The following is a 19,521-nucleotide window of genomic DNA, read 5'->3' on the forward strand; positions in this document are numbered from 1 at the left end:
CTGTCTGTAAGCTTCCCTTCAGTGAGCGTCTTCTCAGGTGTTCAGTGGTTTTCTGGTTAGTCAGGACCAGTTGAGGTGGTTTCCAGCTATTAGGAAATGATCATGACATTGTCTGTGTGTCAGAGATGGTACTTCTTTAGCCTGACTGAACGACAGGAAAGTTGAACCCTGATGTCATGTTCACATGTACCTGCCTTGAGTTTCATCTTTTTGGTTTGTTTTTCCTGCAAACAGAAAGTATTATGGGGCGGCGCGGCTCAGAGGTAGAGAGGCTGTGAAACCCACCTCTCGCCAAAAGTCAGCTGGGATAGGCTCCAGCCCCCCGACCTTTAACGGATAAGTGGTATAGAGAATGAATGGATGGAGGAAGTTTTATGTTATCAGCCACGATGGTGGAATGGTGGTGCTTGGCTCATGTAAGAAGCCATTGAATTTTAGGGGCAAATCCATTTACCACTGAGATCAAACCACAAATGTTTTTTGTTTTTTTGTTTGAACTTTTTTACTTTGGCCCTCAGCATCTGCGTGCTCTACAGAATGTTCTTTATTAAGTTATGTTTTTACTCTGAATCTAATAAGTGATAAGCAGGGCTAGAGTTTCTTCAGCCGGACTAAAAAACCCTGAGTAGGTACAAGTGGTGTTAAGGATGGTTTTGGTGTTCAAATGTAAGAAGAGGGCAAGGGGTCAGTCTCCATGATTCATGAGATTGCGGCGTAATTTGCTTCTTAAGTACTCACAGTTTTGTGTCTCGATCTCCCAAAGCGGTTTATCCTTCCTTCTTGATGAATCTAGAAGTCGGAAAACACCGGTTGCATATTAATGGCTCATCGTTCGTATTGACCCACCAGCAACAACAGCAACACTGAACTGAAGGAGCATGAATGAGCGGGACCAGCCAGCGCATCCAGTTGAACTCATTCACGCTTTATTTTTAGCTCAGCGGTTATGGATTATTGTGCATACGACTGGAAAAAGAAGACTTGGATTGCATCAGATGATGCATTGAAGAGTTTAACAGATTTTTTTTTGAGCAGTTCTGCCGTTGTTAGTAGCTGGTCCCCGTTAAATTAAGCTAGTAATAAACAGCAGGTGTTTTCTGACTTCAGGAATCACCGAGAAGTCATGGTGAGAAGGGGGGGGGGGGGGTGAGGGTGAGTTCAGAACTAAAATGGTCTACGGACTGGATATCTATGAGCTTCTTCTCACTAAACGCAACTATGCAGCCTGTATCTGTCACACAGAGAGGAAGTGTTGGACCACAGCGGAGACAGAAAGCTCAGTTTATGTGGTCGCTGGCCACTAAGAGATTATGTGCGATTCCACAGCCTCGTCCTTGAAATCCCAATGACGTAAACACATGTGCGATATTCTGTCTCATATACGTCTCAGTGTTTGAATGACAGAACAAGAGCAAACCTCTACTGAGGCTAAATAGTTAGAATTTATAACCAACCAATTTATTTCAGCACGTTGTTTTAGAAACATAAAAAAAAAACTTGAAAATAATTCACAAAACTGCATTTGTACTGACAGAACCTGGTGCAGAACGTAAAAGCTGCTTAGTTCATTTGTAGAGGAACAAATATATCTCAAATACGGGGGGGGGGGGGGGGGGGGGCGGACAAAGAAGCAATCATATAACCCAAGCGGAGGTAGTAATATCCTCTTATTGTTCCTAGATAATTTATTGAATCGTCTGAATGTAAGTTCATTATCCATCCATCCATCCATCCATCCATCCATCCATCCATCCATCCATCCATCCATCCATTTTCTGCCGCTTATCCTGTTAAGGGTCATGGGGGGGCTGGAGCCTATCCCAGCGACCATAAGTTCATTGTGTTATTACATTTTTTAATATGTCATGTAGCATCGGTTATTATGAGAGACTGGAACAATCACCTGATACTTCAACTTCGGGGGCTTAATAACAAGGATTTATTGAGTTTGCATGTATCCTTAAAAACATTTGTTCAGAAAATACATGTTGACAATGAGTCAGGAAGAACAGCCTGCTACAGTGAACGCAAAAGTCACTTGCATGTCATTAGCCAATGCTTCACCAGTGTGTGTGTGTGTGTGTGTGTGTGTGTGTGTGTGTGTAAGAGAGAGAGGCAGAGAGAGATATAGTTTCCCTATGTTTCTAAACGGCAGGAATGTAAAGTGAATAATGTACATTAGTCATGACTGTTACAAGCATTCGTGGTAGCTGTTTTGCCCAGTTCCTTCTTGCTTGTGTGCGTCTGATACACGTCCAGTAAACACAACATGGACACAACAAAACGAAGCAAAACAAAAATCCATTATTCCTTTGTGAAGCACACGCTGACAACATGTAAAAGAAAAAGTGCGTCATTCAAGCTTTCCTGTGTAAAGAAGGCGTGAATGAGATGCATCTGAGTAACAGTAGAATATTATGGGACAAATGAAATAAATAAATCATCTCAGTGATGAAGTGCATTAAAGTTTTATATTCACTAGCAGTCGATGTGTTTCTCTACTGTGTGCTAAAATGGAGAAATTAAAGGCACATTTATACTGATTCATTATCCGCGCTGCAGGGAAATCAAAGAAAAGGAGAGCGTGTCAAAGGAAGCTGATTTCCACTTCAGTCATGACCGTGGCAACACTATACCCACGTCACATGACGTGGGTCATGTGCTCGAGGCTCTTAAACACACAGTGGCATTGTAAACCAGCGTCTACAGCCACAGCTAACAGAGGGTTGTATTGACGAGATATATTATTGATGACCTGTTGTTCTCCTCGAATAAATGACCCTGTTCAACTGCTCCAGTAGCTCCTTGTGTTTTATTTAAAAGTGGATGTTTAAGTAGGCTACTGTAATTTATGCTGATTCCCTCCGTAATGTGTGGTGTAATGCAAACAGGAACAACACTACCTGCAAATCATTCTCTGGAGCCAATTTGCTTGTCTGACTCACTCAGCCGCTCCTCGTGAGTGAAGAGGAAAGGATTTAATAGAGTATAGGATGTGGACTGAGAGCATCGGAGCTGCTGTAGCGCAGTGTTCGCAGGCAGGTCTTTAATGTGTAAATGAGGACAGGGTCACTGCAGCAGAGACAGGTGACCTACATGCTGGCCCAGCAAAGTCAGAAATTCTCATTGAGTCATAAAGTCGCACTCTGTCTTTTATCGTAGCAAACTCACAACTGAAAGTACCACACGTGTGAGTGGGAAAAAAAAGCCACCTCATGCAAGATGATAGGAAGTGAGAGTAATGAAATAAGTCTGTCTCAGGATTTAGTGGAATCTGGGCCCATCCTTCACCCTCCCACCAGTTTTATGAAATTTGGCTCTGCAGTTTCTGCATGAATCTGCTCACAGTGGGTGTGACAGGACTGAAGCGTTCCTTGGTGGAAGTAAAGGACATTTTAATCGGTTTTGAGTCTATGAAGGATCCGTCTAATAGTGAGTTTAACAAACTGTAACAATGATAAAGACCTGTTTCCCTTCTCGTCATGTCCAGGTGCTCCAAGTCTGACCTGTCACTGGCTCTGGAGGACTGCATGGCCGCCCTGGATCTGTTCCTCAGGAATGACTTTGAGGAGGCCCAGGTCCGGCTCAAATCCAGGTAGGAGAGCAGCTGAAGTGAAGTCCAGCCCATCTGGTTTTATTTATAAAGACTCAGCAGAAAAAAAGGGCTAATTTTCCTGGAAGCCACACTGCGTCGTGTGGGTTTTTTTTTTTTTTAAATCATCAGATGTTTGAAATGCTTTCAGAATGCACATCATTCATCTTATTGTTCATATGTGTGTGTGTTTTTTTTCCCACTGTGACATTTCAACGTGTCTTCTGTGAGACGTTGACGACGGATGTGCATTCTGGAAGTATTTCCAGTAAGCCCCTTCTAAGAATGACGCTGCCATGGTGCAACTCTTTGTAACCATTTAATAGTTTTTTTTTTGTTGATTAGATAAAAATTTTTATTAGTGAGAACATTTGATTTTTTCAATATTTGACATAAATATACTTCCAAAGAGGAATCGCAGTAAGTAAACTGGTCAATAAAATTCATGGGAGTTCACAGCATTTCGTGGTTTGTGGTCGATTCCAACGATACTCATTTCAAATGAAATATATTTCCAGTAATACTGCAATGGCACTTGAATGATTGTACATATCAGAATTAGTCAGCTGACTTCTACTGGAAAGGATTATCGATCCTCTGAAAACCGTTACATGATGAAGCTGTCTCAAGTCTTACGAGGCAGAATGCATCACGGGCGGTCCACGGTCTGGAGGAACAAACACCAGCCATTGGTGCTATCAATTTACACTAAAATCAGGATATTCGGGCCTTTTCTGAGTGAGCTGTGGCTGTGTGACTGTTTGCATCAGTCTGGTAGAACACTGATTTTATGGGCGTAGATTCAACATGCTCCTTTGGGTTGCGTTCACAAACACCTGCCTCTAGTTTACCAGCACGATGTTATCAAGTTACTCCTTTGTTCCCTGCACATTCTCTCCTCTGTTATCAGAACATTTATCACTATTATCCACCGTCTTCTCTCGGGAGCCTCTCCTTGGCTTCACTCTCTTCTTACTTAGAGATCAGCTTCCCTTCATCTTTGAGTTGTCTTGTATGTTTTCCAGGATTATCAGTTTGTTGTTTGCTGGTTGGTGTTTTTTGTGGTGTTAAAACGTTCTGAGTGACACAAGCAGTTTAATTCCTCCTCGGCTTTGACTATTATAGAGACTTTCATTGCAACATTTTGTTGCCAAGTGATTCTCCTGGTGTCTAAAACATAATATGCTGTTGTATCTGTTGGGATTTTTGAACTACTGCAAAATTATTTCTGTACTCACCATGGCAACACTTCTTAACTGCTGCCACATTTTGCTGTGCAGGCTACCGGCATGTGTTTTAGCTATTTTATTAGCTGTTAGCGGGACACTACGAAATCAATGAAGATGTCAGAGAGAAAATAACAAGTATCTGGTTTCATCACCTCTTTTTAATTTAGTTAAAGGATTCAGTGGACAGAAGCTTGCTGTGACGATGTGTTTGTCTGCTTTGGTTTGGTTGTAGAAGACCCTGTAAGAACTAGGACAGTCTGAATGTTGCCGATCTCAGATGTCTGATATGTTATATAAGGTGACATGTAAAGTGAGATGGAGAGAAACATGTAAGAATAACACTGACATCCCCCCCCCCCCCACCCAGTGTGAAACACAAGCTTTTCTGTTCTTACTCAACTGATGGGACGAGCACACACACATACAAACACACACACACACACACACATTGAAAATCATGAAAACACAGACTCCAGTGAGACATGATACTTCAGTTTCCTTTAGCCGTTCATCACTCCGCCCTCCCATCAGATAAACTAACAAGATCAATGTTGGTTTAGCTTTCAATTTATGTTTCTCCTAATGGATCCATTTTACAATGTGTCTGTAACGGTCTTATCGCTTTGCTGGGACACAGACGCATTGTGTGTGTGTGTGTGTGTGTGTGTGTGTGTGTGTGTGTGTGTGTGTGTGTGTGTGTGTGTGTGTGTGTGTGTGTGTGTGTGTGGGGAGGGGGTTTCCCCAACATTTTGCTCTTAACAAGCTGTTATCTTGTTTCATCACCACCTGTGAGCGCCTCGTACCTTTTCCTCTGTCTAAATCTCTTTATTTGCGACGTACATCTGATGGTCGGCTGTGCTCAGTGAAGCTGCCCTATGAATCATAGCCTCTGAGCTTCTGCTTTGTTGAAACATGTCTGCTACTTTAGGTTGAATAGCCCAAATTTTTTTTTCATTAAGAAACCAAAAGCAGGCTTAGATTTATTTGCCATCTCTTTGTTCAAACATGCCAGGGAGACCAGTAGGAGCTGTTTTATCCTCCAACCCCTGCAGCACGTAGGTACTGTAGAAGCATCTTGGTGGATGATCTGGCCAATCACAGCACTTCCTGATTGTTCCTAACACATGCAGACCTGAAGGCAACATGTGTGCATGTTCACGTTTGAGATAATTCCTTCCTTAATCACGGGACTTCTCTGTAGGAGATTCTGCTTCCTTGTTGCCGAAGGAGGAGGAGAATATTATCTCTCAGCCTTGAGTTGATGTCAATGAAAAACATTTCTGAGTGCTGCTGTGAAATGTTTGGGATTTTCAGCACAGCTAACAAGCAACTCCATGCACCTCACAGCTCCGTATTAAAAGGTTCTCCCAGCTCGTGTTTGGGCTCGTGTTTGGGCTCTCTTACATAAGCCTGACGCAATGAAAATGTAACACAGGCAAATCTCAGCTCCTCAGACTTCTTTGACCGTCTGGTGTCGCTCATCTTGTTTTCTGCTCAGTCATTATGCTGAATCGGGAATGCAGGAAACCCGGAATACTCTACATAAACCCTGATTTGTTGCATGAATTTATTTCACGGTGAAAACTATTTAATTGTTTCTTTTCCCAATAAGATAGATACAAATTTGCAGGATTAAAATTCAGATCTGTTCATGCAAATGCAGTTAATGCGGCTGTGACTCTTTTGACTTGTGGGTAACATCTCTGAAGTTGATCTGTGATGTCCAACATCTCTGTAATGTGGACCGGCAGCATTCCATCACACCTTGGCCTTTGTGTTTTTCTTAATTTTTCTGCCCAGTGTAGCAGTACAACACCGCTGCAAATGCGTTGCTTCATATCAGCAGAGATAAATGCAGCATACATATAAAAATAGATGCTGTATGAGAAGAGCATAGCTACAGGCTTTGCACAGGTATTTTGTTTTATGTAAGTAATTGGTTCTAATAGCGGTTTATAACCGGAAAAACAAGTGTTTCAACCAGAACAACAAGAATATCTGCTGGAAAAATGACTGTCAGTGACATCAAGAACTTTTACTCCTCCTTCATTGTGATACAACCTGTAAGAACAGCATGTTTTCAAACAGGGTTTGACGTGGCACAAACCAGCTGCAGGTATAAATAGACCAGGTGAGGTTTTTTTGTGGGGGGGGGGTGTGGTTGTAGCTCTCTATGTATCTAGTCACGCCCATCTATCATCGGGCAGCAGGTTGTTTTTTTTGTATCTCGTATGACGGAGATGATTATACGCGAAGGGGATGGTCTTATCTGTTATTATCCACGTCTGTTTGTTTTTGCTTGATGTAGGGAAGTTGTGCAGTGATGTAAATAAGTCAATAATTGCGCTAAAAAACATCAACAGTAAAGTAACCAGTTAGTCTGGGAATGATAAATGTATGTGTGATCAAATATGGGGAGTAAATGTGAACATTTGTGGGGGAAAGAAATACTCAGGTGAAGCACAACAGAACAGCCCTTTGTCAATTTCATGCAACGAGCTCTTCTGCTCGTCTCACTTCCTCTTTCACTTTACAGAACCAAAGACAGCATGTACCATGCCCTGACCTATGCCACTATCCTAGAGATGCAGGCGATGATGACCTTTGACCCACAACACATCCTGACTGCAGGAAACACCATGAAGGAGGCCCAGGCTCTCTGTCAGCGGTGAGACTCTCCTGAATCCAAAACATACTCATGATGGTGGGCTGGAAGGTTCTGTAAATTCTCGTTGGTTGTTCTCTTGCCTCTGTGTTTTTGCAGTTGTCGCTCTCATATTACAGCACACGTTCACTCCAGTTACCATGGTTACACTTCAATCACATCGTCATCGTCTAACAGCCTTATCTCCAGTGTCAGTTAACTTATCCAAGGTGGATGAAAAAAAGACTATAGAAAAGAGAAAATAAAAGCCAAACTGAAAAGAAAATAAGAGTCGTTCTTAAAGAATGTAGAAAAGTAAATTCAACCAGCTTTAACAAATGCATCTGTTAGAGCCAATTTCTGGTTCAGTGCCGTATTCGATATTTCACTTCTTGTTTGTTGACATTTCTTTTGGTATGCATTGTGCATCTTTCATAACTCAGTGTTATGCCTCTGAAAGATGCATTACCCAGTAGTGGTTCAACCTGTGTGTAGAGGAAAATGGTTACCTGTCCATTTAAGATCTATGCTTCCAATGACAGTCAGGTGTGTTTTGGTATCAGCGGAGCATACTAGCTTTGCCCGTCAGGTCGATCCATCATTATGGGATCATTTGTACAGGTCGAAGCGTTTTGCATTTGAATATTTTCGTGCAACCATGCATTGTTTGAATAAGCTGTCGTGTAAATAAACCACACATTTGATTATTTTTGCAAACGGACGTTGTGGAAGTGGATTCCTTTAGTCTAACAAGTTGCCAACATGGACGCGTCAGTCTTGAGTTTAGCCAGTATCAGCCTCCTTATGGCTTGTAGGTCCTTTTGTTTTTTAGTCTCCCAAGTTAAGCCATTATAACACCCATGCAGAAGATATAAAACGATCGAAGCCAGAAGTGTCGATATCATGATGTCTGAATGGAATCATTATGAAACCGGTATCACTATGACAGCAAGTTCCACAAATTGATGACATTTTAAAAGACTGTGTGTACTGTAACGTTTTCACTGGAAATGCTACTACCTACGCTTAAGGAATACCTTAGTATAGCCGACACTGGGTGAGAGGTGGGGTTCACCCTGGATGGGTCACCAGTCCGTTGCAGGGCCATCAGGAGCAATTAGGGGTTCAGAATCTTGCTCAAGGACACTTGGACATGGTCACAAGGAGAGGTGAGGATCAAACCAGCGACCCTTCGGTTGCTAGGCAGCCTCTCTGCCTATGAGCCATGCCCCCCATGACTACCTTAGCCACTCAATGCAAACACGTAGGTGTCAGGAGTTCCCCACTGTCATGTCCGAGCAGAGTCAGTCTTAATAGTTTGATGTGGGGGACTTCATTCACAAGTTTCATTCTTCCTAGATGAATTTGAATCTCAGATTAGTGACCTGACTCGTGACAAACACTTTCTCAGAACCAAACATTATTTTTGAGGTAGCATTTGCATCATAACTACATATACCTCTGTAACTTGGATACCACTTTCCCACTGGGGTTCAGTTGTTTTACTTTGGGTATTTTGCAGCGGTTTTGTTTGTGCATGCTTGCGTGTTTTACGTTGATCATTTTAAAGGGAACTCCTTTTCTGCTGTGAGACTTGTACTGATTACCTCCAACCCAGAGAGCACTGGCTGATTGTTAATAGTTAAGAAACATTTAGCAATAAAAAATGTTAACATTTCTGTACACTATTTATTATTCGAAAAACTGACTGCAAAGAAAACTTTGTTATCCATTCATTTTGCATGAAATGGAAATTGTTCAGCGTGCAAACGATTAGACGACAATAAAATATTGATAGCTCCTGTTGATTTATGTCACTTGTTTTCAATAAAACCACTTTAACATAGATTTGAACTTGAGTTTCAGATTATAAAGAAGCATAGCTACCATTGGACTACACGGCCAACTCTTTGTTTGCAGATACATTTGATACTTGTGAATCCAAACTGAGGCTCTCCCCCCCCCCCCCCCCCCATTCAAGGTGTGGTTAAGGATTTGCATGTATTTGTATGAACAACAGTTTCATGGAAATAAAGGGGAAAAAAAACCTCATTTCCTGAAATGTCGCTGAATTATGATTCACATAAAAAAAGGAAACACATTTCAAGGCAAAAACATTAATTTTTTTGTTCTTCATCAGGCACCGCAAGAAGTCAACCTTCTCGAAAAACTTCACCGAGGGTTAGTAAGTTTACTGTGTTTTCGAGGTCATGACCCTGCAGCCCATATGAAAATAAAAGTAACAAAATTCCTGTGTGTCATCTCAGATGAACTCCATGCAGAGGTGTGCTACGCAGAGTGTCTCCTCCAGAGGGCAGCACTCACCTTCCTTCAGGTCAGGAGCTGTACAACCTCAGCTCAGCCAACACTGTTGATGACGTGCTTTGTTTAATCCCTGCTCTTTCACATCTTTCTTTTCACCGTTCAGGATGAAAACATGATCAGTTTCATTAAAGGGGGAATTAAAGTGAAGAATAGCTACCAGACGTACAAGTGAGAACTGAGACTCTTTATGGTTTAACTGTCAGATATGGTATTTCCTCATCTAATCCACTCCATTCATCTCACAGAGAGCTCCACACAGTCCTCCAGTCCACTGGCTACACTCATGGCGAAAATCATGGCCATTTTGAGGGGGGCGTCAAACTGGGAGTGGGAGCCTTTAATCTTGTAAGTAGAAAACAGCTTATGGTTGCACGCTGGGTCAACTAATACACCAAAGTTGGACTGTAGCTCTGCCTCTGTCAGAGAAGGACGCTTTTACATTTGAGCAGGCTCAAAAAAGAGAGGTCTGTACTCCCGTAGCATCTCATTCATTGTTAAAGTCTTCAAAATGTCATATTAAATCAACCATTAAACAAACCTTTGTGAAAATCATCCTGATCATTTTTGCTTTATTAGTTTGACAAGCAGAAAGATACAAGTAAAAAGCTTTTATATGTGTATGTATATGATGTTTCCATATTAGACACCGTACACTTCTCATTATCATTTCCCGCCCTCTGCTTCTCTACTTCCTGTAGATGATCTCCATGTTACCCACACGAACGCTAAAGCTGCTTGAGTTTGTCGGTTTCTCGGGTAATAAGGTGAGTTCTCTGACAGAAGATGTGAATGGAATATAGTTGAGCAGTGGGTGGCTCGCTGTGCCTTTACTGAATAATACTGAGAAGTATCTACATAGTTCAGTAGTTTCTATGTCACCCAGCAAAACCCTGAAAGTACTGAATCTTTTGATCAGGTGTTTCTCTCTGACATGACATCCTACATTAATTGAGATATTAGGGTTTGGGATCTTGATATTGCTTTCATTCTTATTCTCGACAAAGTTTACATTTTCATCATCTTGTCTCCCTGAACTAGAGTGGAAGTGACTAATAGTGAAGTTGTGCATCTGTGATTTTTACAGTTAACTGCATCAGCGCATTCTGTGTGTGCTGCTTCTACTTCCTGATAGAGCTGCCGTGAAAGGACACGATCAGTTCAGGCTGGAGCTTATTGTTACGCTTGTAAATTTGTGTGTGTGTGTGTGTGTGTGTGTGTGTGTGTGTGTGTGTGTGTGTGTGTGATTGTGTGATGTTGCAGGAGTTCGGTCTCCAGCAGCTTCAGGAGGGCTCTGCAGAAACCACGTTCAGGTCCTTCTTATGTAACATGCTGCTGCTTTGTTATCATACCTTCATGAGCTTCATTTTAGGTGCGAAAACACACACACACACACACACACACACACACACACACACACACACTTACCCTTGTACTTATATCTTTGTGAGGACTTTCATTGATATAATGCATTTCCTAGCCCCTCATCCTCTCAACTGACTACCTGACCCTAACCTTGACCCTAAACCTAACCAGAACCTGATTCTAACCTCGACCCTAAAACCAAGTCTTGTCCTTCAAATGGCCCTTTGAAGATGGGAGGACCAGCTACAATGTCCTCACTTTCCAAAAATGTCCTCACTCTGTTGGTTAAATACGTATTCTAGTCCTCAATACGTTGCAAGTACAAGAACAAGCGCCCCTGCAGCTTTCCAACACTGACATGGATCTTATTGGATTTGTTTGTCTCATGCAGGCACTGGAGAAGGAGACGTTGAAGATGCAGAGAAACTGCTGCAACCTTATCTTAAAAAATATCCAAAGGTGAGAGGGCACCCAACACTATTTTTCCACACTTTGCTATGTGATGTGAAGTTTCATGTGCAGAAACAGACTGGGCCTCGTTTTTCTCTCACAGGGATCAATTTTCCTGTTCTTCGCTGGTCGAATCGAGGAGATCAAAGGCAACCTGGATGCTGTAAGTCATTTCATCACTTTGCTCTTGATAGAGAAATGAATCCAGCAAAGCAAACCAAAGCAGAATGACCTACTAAAACAGAATGTTTTAGTCTTTAGATGTTTCAGATCAATGGTTCTCAATTTGGGGGTTGTGAATTTTTTAGATTTTTTTTAGATAGATCGATTTCAGCGCGTATGTGAGTCAGTGTTTCTGCGCTTGAGAAAGATAAAACGAGTATAAACTACAAACTGTAAAAAAGTGTGAAAGCAGCACAAAGGCCTGTAAGTCTCAAAGGCTGTAATGTTTAGATAATTTCAAAAACAATTCACTTAAATTGAGAGAATCAGTTAAAGATATTGCCTATAAAATAATGGCAGAAGCCTGGAAAAGAGGACAAAATAGATGTGTGTAATAATGTTTATTTATTTTGTTATTGTAGTTGTTCCACTTTATTCTTCATATTTCTCCTGATCAGTTGGTCTTTGTCATTGTTCGTCAAAAGGTGTACACCGTCCTATAACCATGGTATATTTGATTTTTGAGGTGTCTTGTAAGCTGTTGGGGGCTGGGAAATTTGTAATGTATGTAATAATGACACAGTAATAACAATTTTAATCAATCAGTCAATCTTATAGGAATATCTGAAGTTTGAAGAGTGTATTGTATGTTAAACGGCCGCTGCTGTGCATTCAGACCAAGCAGAAGAGAACTTAATTCATGTGTGTTTGCGGCTGCTCCTGCCAGGCTATCCTACGGTTTGAGGAGTGCTGCGAGGCTCAGCAGCAGTGGAAGCAGTTCCACCACATGTGCTACTGGGAGCTGATGTGGTGCTTCACGTACCAGAGCCACTGGAAGATGGCTTACTTCTACGCCGACCTGCTCAGCAAGGAGAACTCCTGGTCCAAGGTGGGTCGTGATGAAGGAGAATGAGAGAAAATCATGGATTTAACTGTGAACGCCCTCGTTACTCCTTGTCTAGTGAGCCTTGAGTCAAGACTGAGGACAAAACACAGCCCGTTTGTTACAGAGGAGCTAAAATGGGTTAAGTAGGTCATTATGTTGGAACTGCAACAATGATGAAGGATGTGCATGACTTGTTGTACTGTATCCGTCATTTCCTGACTTGGCTCCAGCTCCTTTTTTTTCCCCCAGCATTTTTTACTGATAGAAGTGAAAGTGGAATAGTATTGACTTTTCCTTTTTCATAGTGTAAATGTGTCAGCTTGTTAAGAGGAATGCCCATTTGCTCTCATTATAAGTCATGGGCTTTTCATTTAAAAGCGACGTTCACTGCCGTTGTCGCAAGGATTTTTACTAAGTTGCAACATGCGCGCGCACACACACACACACACACACACACACACACACACACACACACACACACACACACAAAATCAATCCTTCTTAAATAGACAAGAAAAGGGCAAAACAACAATAACCGAAAATACAACCAGAACACACCCTTAAACTAAACTCAAACACAAATTCTGCCTCTCTGTTCTCTTCACAGTTTTTTGTTCTTCAGCTCATTTAAAAAAGAGAGACTGAATTGCTGTTGTAACCACTTTTTCTCCCCTTAGGCTACCTATGCGTACATGAAAGCAGCTTACCTCAGCATGCTGACGGAGGACGATTGTCTCACCTTCGGGGAGACTGCGATCACTCTGTTCAGGTATGTTCTAAGAGATCATTTGCTAGTGTAATGGGAGTAAGTCAAACCAAGATCATTCATTACGTCTTGATTCAGGAAGCACCTGTCTTTGATAGGGAAATGAAATGATATGAGAGATAAATAGACACAAAATGACAAAATCGCATACCAGAAAACTGACTAACATTTATACTTTTAGGGGCACATAGGTAAGTCTGTTAAAGCTTCAGAAATTGACCTAAAACTCAGTTCTAGTCACATGTTTCTAATATTTGTTTACAAAAGACTGGTAGCTGATGTGTACATTTCATCATATATTATACATTTCAGGCAGGTTCCAGGACTGAAGCAGAAAATAGCTGGAAAATCTTTACCAACAGAGAAGTTTGCTATCAGGAAAGCTCGTCGCTACCTAGCAGAAAACCCCATTCCTCTTCCTGCTCCTCCACTGGTCAGTACTGGATTAGATTAGCATGACCACAATTTACTCTGTTATTGCAATATATTACATCATTCATTTTAACGATCATATATATGTACCAGATCACACTGTCTTCTACTGCCAGTTGTCATCTCCTTGTTGAGTGTGGCGTCTGTGGCACTCAGACGTGACAAATCTGGAAGATTTTATTGACCTCATGTGAGCAAACCCTGCATAGTGATCATGGCTCTAAAGAAGGAGCGCTTGACTGTGTATAATGTCTTTGTGTAGTGTATGAAATTTGAGAGAAATTGCATCTTTGAGCACACAAGATAAACATTTGTTTTTTTAGTTAAACACATTAAACAAACATTTTTTGTTTTGGCTACCTTTTTTAAAAAAAAAATCGTATACTTTAACGTGCTAATGGATGTTTCCTCATTGGATGAAGCACTCAGTCTTTTGAGCCAATTGGAACACTTGAACTATGTGCTTGGAACTATGCGTTGAATTTAAAAAAAACTTTTCAAGCTCAGTTGCATCAATTCAAATTGGCTGATTGCTGGTTTGGCATGTTTTGTGTCTTGTGTCTTGTCCAGGAGATGATGTACATCTGGAATGGATACACAGTCATTGGCAAACACAAAGACCTGACAGAGAACATGCTGAAAACACTGGATGAGGCACAGGCTAAACTGGAAAACAGCAACAGTATGAAAAAATAGAAGATAATTCATGTGGGTTCTTATAGAATGTTGTCCAGTTTCAATGATTTTGAGAATGTTCCTTCTTCTCTCGTTTGTGTCAGGAACTGAGTTCTCTATAGATGATCAGTGTTTGCTGAGTCTCCTGAAAGGACTGTGTCTCAAACACCTGGGGCACCATGAGGAGGCCGAACATTACTTTACTCTTGTCCTCTGCAAGTACGGGGCTGCAGGACATGAACACGCACACACACACTCACACACTCACACACACACACACACACACACACACACACACACACACACACACACACACACACACATCATGGGTTTGTGTAGCTATCCATATTATATATTCATGTGGCTATCCTAACCCAAACCTTAATCCTAATCCTAACCCTAACCAATTAATGCCTAACCCAAACCTCCACTGTCACGCTCACTCTGAAGGGATGACAATAAGCCAATGGTATTGCTGCAGTTAGGTTGGAAGTGTGTCTCAGGCCTGAGGAAGACCCACACTGGGTCGAAATTTTGCCGGATAGGCACACTTCATAAAATAATGAATAAAAACAAAAAACAAAAAAATAAAAATAATAAATAATAAATAAACTGACAAACATTCTTTGAATACACCACCTTCACACCACATATGGTGGGGTGGGTGGATGATTGGACGCTGGTTCACTATGGCCGACGTCACCAGCGAGTCCAGGGACCAGGAGGGCAGAGAGCCGACCGGGAGATGGCCCACGCCACCTGTCTCCAGCTGGAGATGGGGCCCAAATCCTTGATGTAACCAAATGATGCCTAACTCCAACCTCAACCTGACTTCAATTAACACTTTCACTCCGACTTTGACCAAGAACTCATAAATTACATTGTGCCCTATTTTGACTGTTTTTTGGTCCCCATGAGGACTAGAGGTCCTGATAAGGTTAGTGTTTATATCTGAAAAGGTCTCCAAAGATTAAAAAAAACAAACAAATACAGCCACACACACACACACACACACACACGTATACACAAATGCAATGTATGCCTGATTCATCAAAACACACCTTTTTGAGGGATATTATCACCCATTTGCCTGATCAAATTTCTACATTCCCTTGTGATTGAAGAATTAAAACCTTCCCTTAAGCAAGTACAGCACAACAATAAAACTCTTTATGTTTGCCTTTGACTCAATTAACTTAACCAATCATTCGATCAACGTCACATTTGAAGTGTGCCTTTCTGGTGCTCGACGGAAATGCAGTGCTGATGCTTTTAGTTGTCAGAGATCGAAACAGATCGATGTCAAAGTCAGATATTATCAGCGAACCCATGGTTATGCTTTTCCAACAATGGGCAACGCAACTGACAAAGGGGAAGTGCTTGTAATAACGATTCAAGAGATTAAAGTTAGAAACCTGAGATCTAAACCGTGGCACCACAAACAATTTACACACAATGTGTGAATAAATACGAAGGAAATTTTTAAAAATTTTTGCCACTTACTGTACTTTAATACACACTCAGCACACAAGCACCCTTTTAGCAGCTATTTCCTTGTGTTTTAAAGTATTTTTTAAATGAATTATACTGGTTACAAATCCTTAAAAGGGGATTCCAATTTAAGCGTGACATTTGAAGGATAACTGACAATGCCTTCTCCCTCATTTGGCACTTTTCTGCAGTGAGACCCAGATCAAGTATGACCACTACCTAGTGCCTAACGCCCTCCTGGAGCACGGCCTGTTGTGTCTGGAACAAGGAAGAAATAATGAAGCTATCAAACTGCTAGAAGCAGCCAAGTAAGTCCTTCAACAAGCAAAAATAAATTAAATTGAACTTTGCCCTTTGTAACTAAAAAAAATCTTTATTTTTACATGTTGGTTACGTTTCATTCTTTATCATTCAGTCTACTTTAACAGAAAGACAGACCTTACAATAATTGTATAGAATGGGGCACTGTAATTGTTGCTATCATTTATGTTTCTTTCTCTGTTGTAGACAAAATTACAAAAACTACTCCATGGAATCACGGACACACTTCCGCATCCAAGCAGCTCTGCACAAAGCCAAGGGCACCAAAGAAAATGGGATCTATGTGCCCTCTAGCCCGTAATGGACAGAAGATGGCACTAGAGCTGAGCTAGCTTCCACAGCACCAAAGTGGACAACTCAGTTTAGCCCAGCCCTGCCTATTTGGGCGCGTGATTAGTTTTGTCATCTGGAGGGTAGGGGGCAGAGAGACGCTTGATTTTGTGTTTGTGTGTGTGTGTGTGTGTGTGTGTGTGTGTGTGTGTGTGTGTGTGTGTGTGTGTGTGTGTGTTCCTGTCATGGGTAACTGCTGCTCCATATGGCCCTGATGGGGTTTGACAGGCTTGTCATGTTCTCCTGTTCTAGAGAGATGGGGATGACTCCTTCTTTGTTTGATTTGAAATAGTGACAAGTCAAAAAATGTGCCTATATTTATAAAACTTTGCTTCTAACAGGCTTGTTGACCCCCAGGTCATCTATGAGGGGTGCCATAGGGTAGCAAACTAGGATGGACTGTGAAGGGTTCAGGGTAGAACCAGAGTACCAAATAGCTCCTTTTACAGTGCTGATGCTAAATCTACCTAACCAGCCCCCATTTGACTTGTTTGCTAAATTCCACTGTTTTTTTCCATTTATTAAAGAGATGGGACATGACTTATAATTATATGATGACATAGTGACAACAGGTGTCATATCACATATAACTTACCACATTGTCCATCCTTTTTTATTGTTCTGTACGGTCTAATTTGACCATCTTGTATGACAGGTTCTCTGAATTCCTCCTTTCTGATCAAAGCCAACATAAAAAAACTAGCTATAGATTATTTATATGCTAGAATTCCTTTCACACTTTGTAATCTTTGGTTCAAGTTCATGTATGTTTATCAGTGAGCTGACTTGTTATTTCCATTTTATTTTAAGATGTCTTCATTTTCTTGAAGCATGTTGGAAACACTGGAAGGTAAACTTCATAACGTGGAAAACTGTCTTGACAAAATGATCAAATTCTCAATTGGCCCTTTTCATTGCTGTCATTTTGGCAGGTCATGGCACAGCAGTGGTAATTAAAAATATTAATTAGGGCACTGTTCCATTTAAGTGGGGTCTTGGTGTTGTGTAAGTTGGTTAATTGAAATGGCTGTCATACTAAATAGAACAGGACCATAATTATTTAATCAGACTTGTCTTTACCCTTTCATGACCTTTCAAAATGGCTGCTGTGAAAAGGGCCTATCATGTTGTATTTACAGCCAGATGTGCTATGCCTCTGCATCAAGCTTTGTAAATCAGCTAAACACGCAAACTCTCCAGAGGCAAAAAAGCCTGTCAGGCTTAGAGTGGGAGCTGTTCTTTACATTTATATACTGTAAATGGCACTTTTTACTCAAATTGTCCTGTTTTAAGAGGACAGATGAATGTGTCTTTTAGAAAGGCAGACTTCCTCCTTTTCTCCTCCTGGTGTGTGGGACAAACTCCAGCAGTACTTGAGCGTGAACAAACAGGCCATTCACACCGAGCAGTGAAGGAGTGCGTGCTTGTGCGCCGGTTGCATCTTTATTGACTGTTGATGCTGTGAACGACAACCGTAACAGTCTTCCTGCTTTCTGAACCTCCTCTGCTGCCTCTGTATCAGTCGTGCTTAACAAGAACCACGTATAGAGGGACTTGAACTCAAAACTATACCACAAACATGTATCAAATAAGAATAACGTGTATATTAACAAATAATTAAAAGGATAAGACAGAGAAGGGTCACCTCTAATCATCAGTGGTTAAGTTACTTGAAGGACTGTGGCCCAGCAACAGATGGATGAAAACCTAGTAACTCAGATGGTGTTTCAAGTGTTGGAATGAGAGTACTGCTGATTTATTCATGAGCAACGTTTGGACAATGAGTGGGAGTCAGTTTAAATGTTTTCAATGGTGGAGGAATGTGTTCTTATTGTTTTAGTAGCACTCTTTCTTTGGATTACTCCAGTAACACTTTTTGTTTCATTTTTTGAATATTTTTGTTAATTATTATTTTCTTATTTTCCTTTGGTTTTACTGATAGTCTAACCTAGCGGCATTGTGATGTTTACAAAGAGCATAGTATACTGGGTGCGGCTACCACTGAACAGAATGATTTCCTGTACATAATAAATGTTTCTATTGTAATTTAGGATGACACAATTAGAAGCAACTAAAAAAAAACCCCAAAAAAATCCCATATTGTGTTTTTTTTTTTGTTGTTGTTGATTTTTTTTTTTTTTTTTTTGCCATGGCACTCAAGGTCAGGGCCGCGGTGAATTAAGGCCATACACTCAGTCTGAGTCACTCACTGGGCCTTGATGATGATGTGACCAGATGAAGCATTGTGACTGAATGAGTGCCGCCCAGCTGAGATGTCGGTCAAGGATCTGGATCGCATTGATACTCTGTCGAATTACAGAACACATAATCAAACTGATTCAGATCGAAGTGAGAACGTTGAGACCAAAGTCACAAATTAAACTAAAAATTCCTGAGATCAAAGTCGGTAGTCATATCTCAGGATTTGACTTGAACCTCTGATTTTGATAACCCAACAATAACTCTGAGATCAAAATTAAAGATTAAACAGAGGTTTTTTTTTTAATGTTATACAAGTCATGGTTCTTCAATTTGTGAGAAACTTGGAGTAAACTGCCATCTGCCGATTTCTCTCCATGTGGTCATCAGGGGGCTTTCACAGCGTAGAAACATCACCACTTGAACTAAATTCGGCAAAGCGGGAAGGATGGACAGACTTCTGTTTAATTCAAACACTTGAATGTCAGATTTATATATTAAATGAACATAACTGGCATTTTAAATGTGAGCACTATCAGCTTCATCATTAAAGACATCCCAACCTCATCACAAAGACAACAGTGAAGGCAGCCTTGAGTCTAGCAAAAGCTAGATATCAAAATGCAGTCAAGTTGGGCGCCTTGGCTCATAATGAAT

General features: G+C 41.1%; 1 protein-coding gene and 1 long non-coding RNA gene across 3 annotated transcripts in view; one reads left to right on the top strand and one right to left on the bottom strand.

Moving 5' to 3' along the window:
• Positions 1 to 19,296, top strand: part of ttc39a (tetratricopeptide repeat domain 39A) — a 24,609-nt gene extending 5,313 nt beyond the window's left edge. Inside the window, exons 5-21 of one of the 2 annotated variants that reach the window (XM_086225428.1) lie at positions 3,491 to 3,595; positions 7,358 to 7,489; positions 9,606 to 9,646; positions 9,733 to 9,800; positions 9,894 to 9,958; positions 10,036 to 10,135; positions 10,489 to 10,554; positions 11,051 to 11,159; positions 11,544 to 11,611; positions 11,706 to 11,765; positions 12,492 to 12,653; positions 13,328 to 13,419; positions 13,729 to 13,849; positions 14,419 to 14,530; positions 14,628 to 14,742; positions 16,206 to 16,322; positions 16,522 to 19,296. In XM_086225428.1, the coding sequence (XP_086081554.1) occupies positions 3,491 to 3,595; positions 7,358 to 7,489; positions 9,606 to 9,646; positions 9,733 to 9,800; positions 9,894 to 9,958; positions 10,036 to 10,135; positions 10,489 to 10,554; positions 11,051 to 11,159; positions 11,544 to 11,611; positions 11,706 to 11,765; positions 12,492 to 12,653; positions 13,328 to 13,419; positions 13,729 to 13,849; positions 14,419 to 14,530; positions 14,628 to 14,742; positions 16,206 to 16,322; positions 16,522 to 16,636 (1,648 nt within the window). In that variant the 3' untranslated portion in view covers positions 16,637 to 19,296. The remainder of the gene's footprint in view (positions 1 to 3,490; positions 3,596 to 7,357; positions 7,490 to 9,605; positions 9,647 to 9,732; positions 9,801 to 9,893; positions 9,959 to 10,035; positions 10,136 to 10,488; positions 10,555 to 11,050; positions 11,160 to 11,543; positions 11,612 to 11,705; positions 11,766 to 12,491; positions 12,654 to 13,327; positions 13,420 to 13,728; positions 13,850 to 14,418; positions 14,531 to 14,627; positions 14,743 to 16,205; positions 16,323 to 16,521) is intronic. The other variant, XM_086225429.1, reaches the window with a different exon arrangement.
• LOC147249858 (uncharacterized) overlaps positions 19,142 to 19,521 on the bottom strand; it is a 1,842-nt gene continuing 1,462 nt past the window's right edge. Inside the window, exon 2 of the long non-coding RNA XR_015119375.1 lies at positions 19,142 to 19,289. This is a non-coding gene — a long non-coding RNA (uncharacterized LOC147249858). The remainder of the gene's footprint in view (positions 19,290 to 19,521) is intronic.

Source organism: Aulostomus chinensis, chromosome 14, assembly GCF_037954235.1.
Source record: "Aulostomus chinensis isolate RoL2024-O1b breed Wild chromosome 14, RoL_Achi_v1.0, whole genome shotgun sequence".
Taxonomy (NCBI): domain Eukaryota; kingdom Metazoa; phylum Chordata; class Actinopteri; order Syngnathiformes; family Aulostomidae; genus Aulostomus; species Aulostomus chinensis.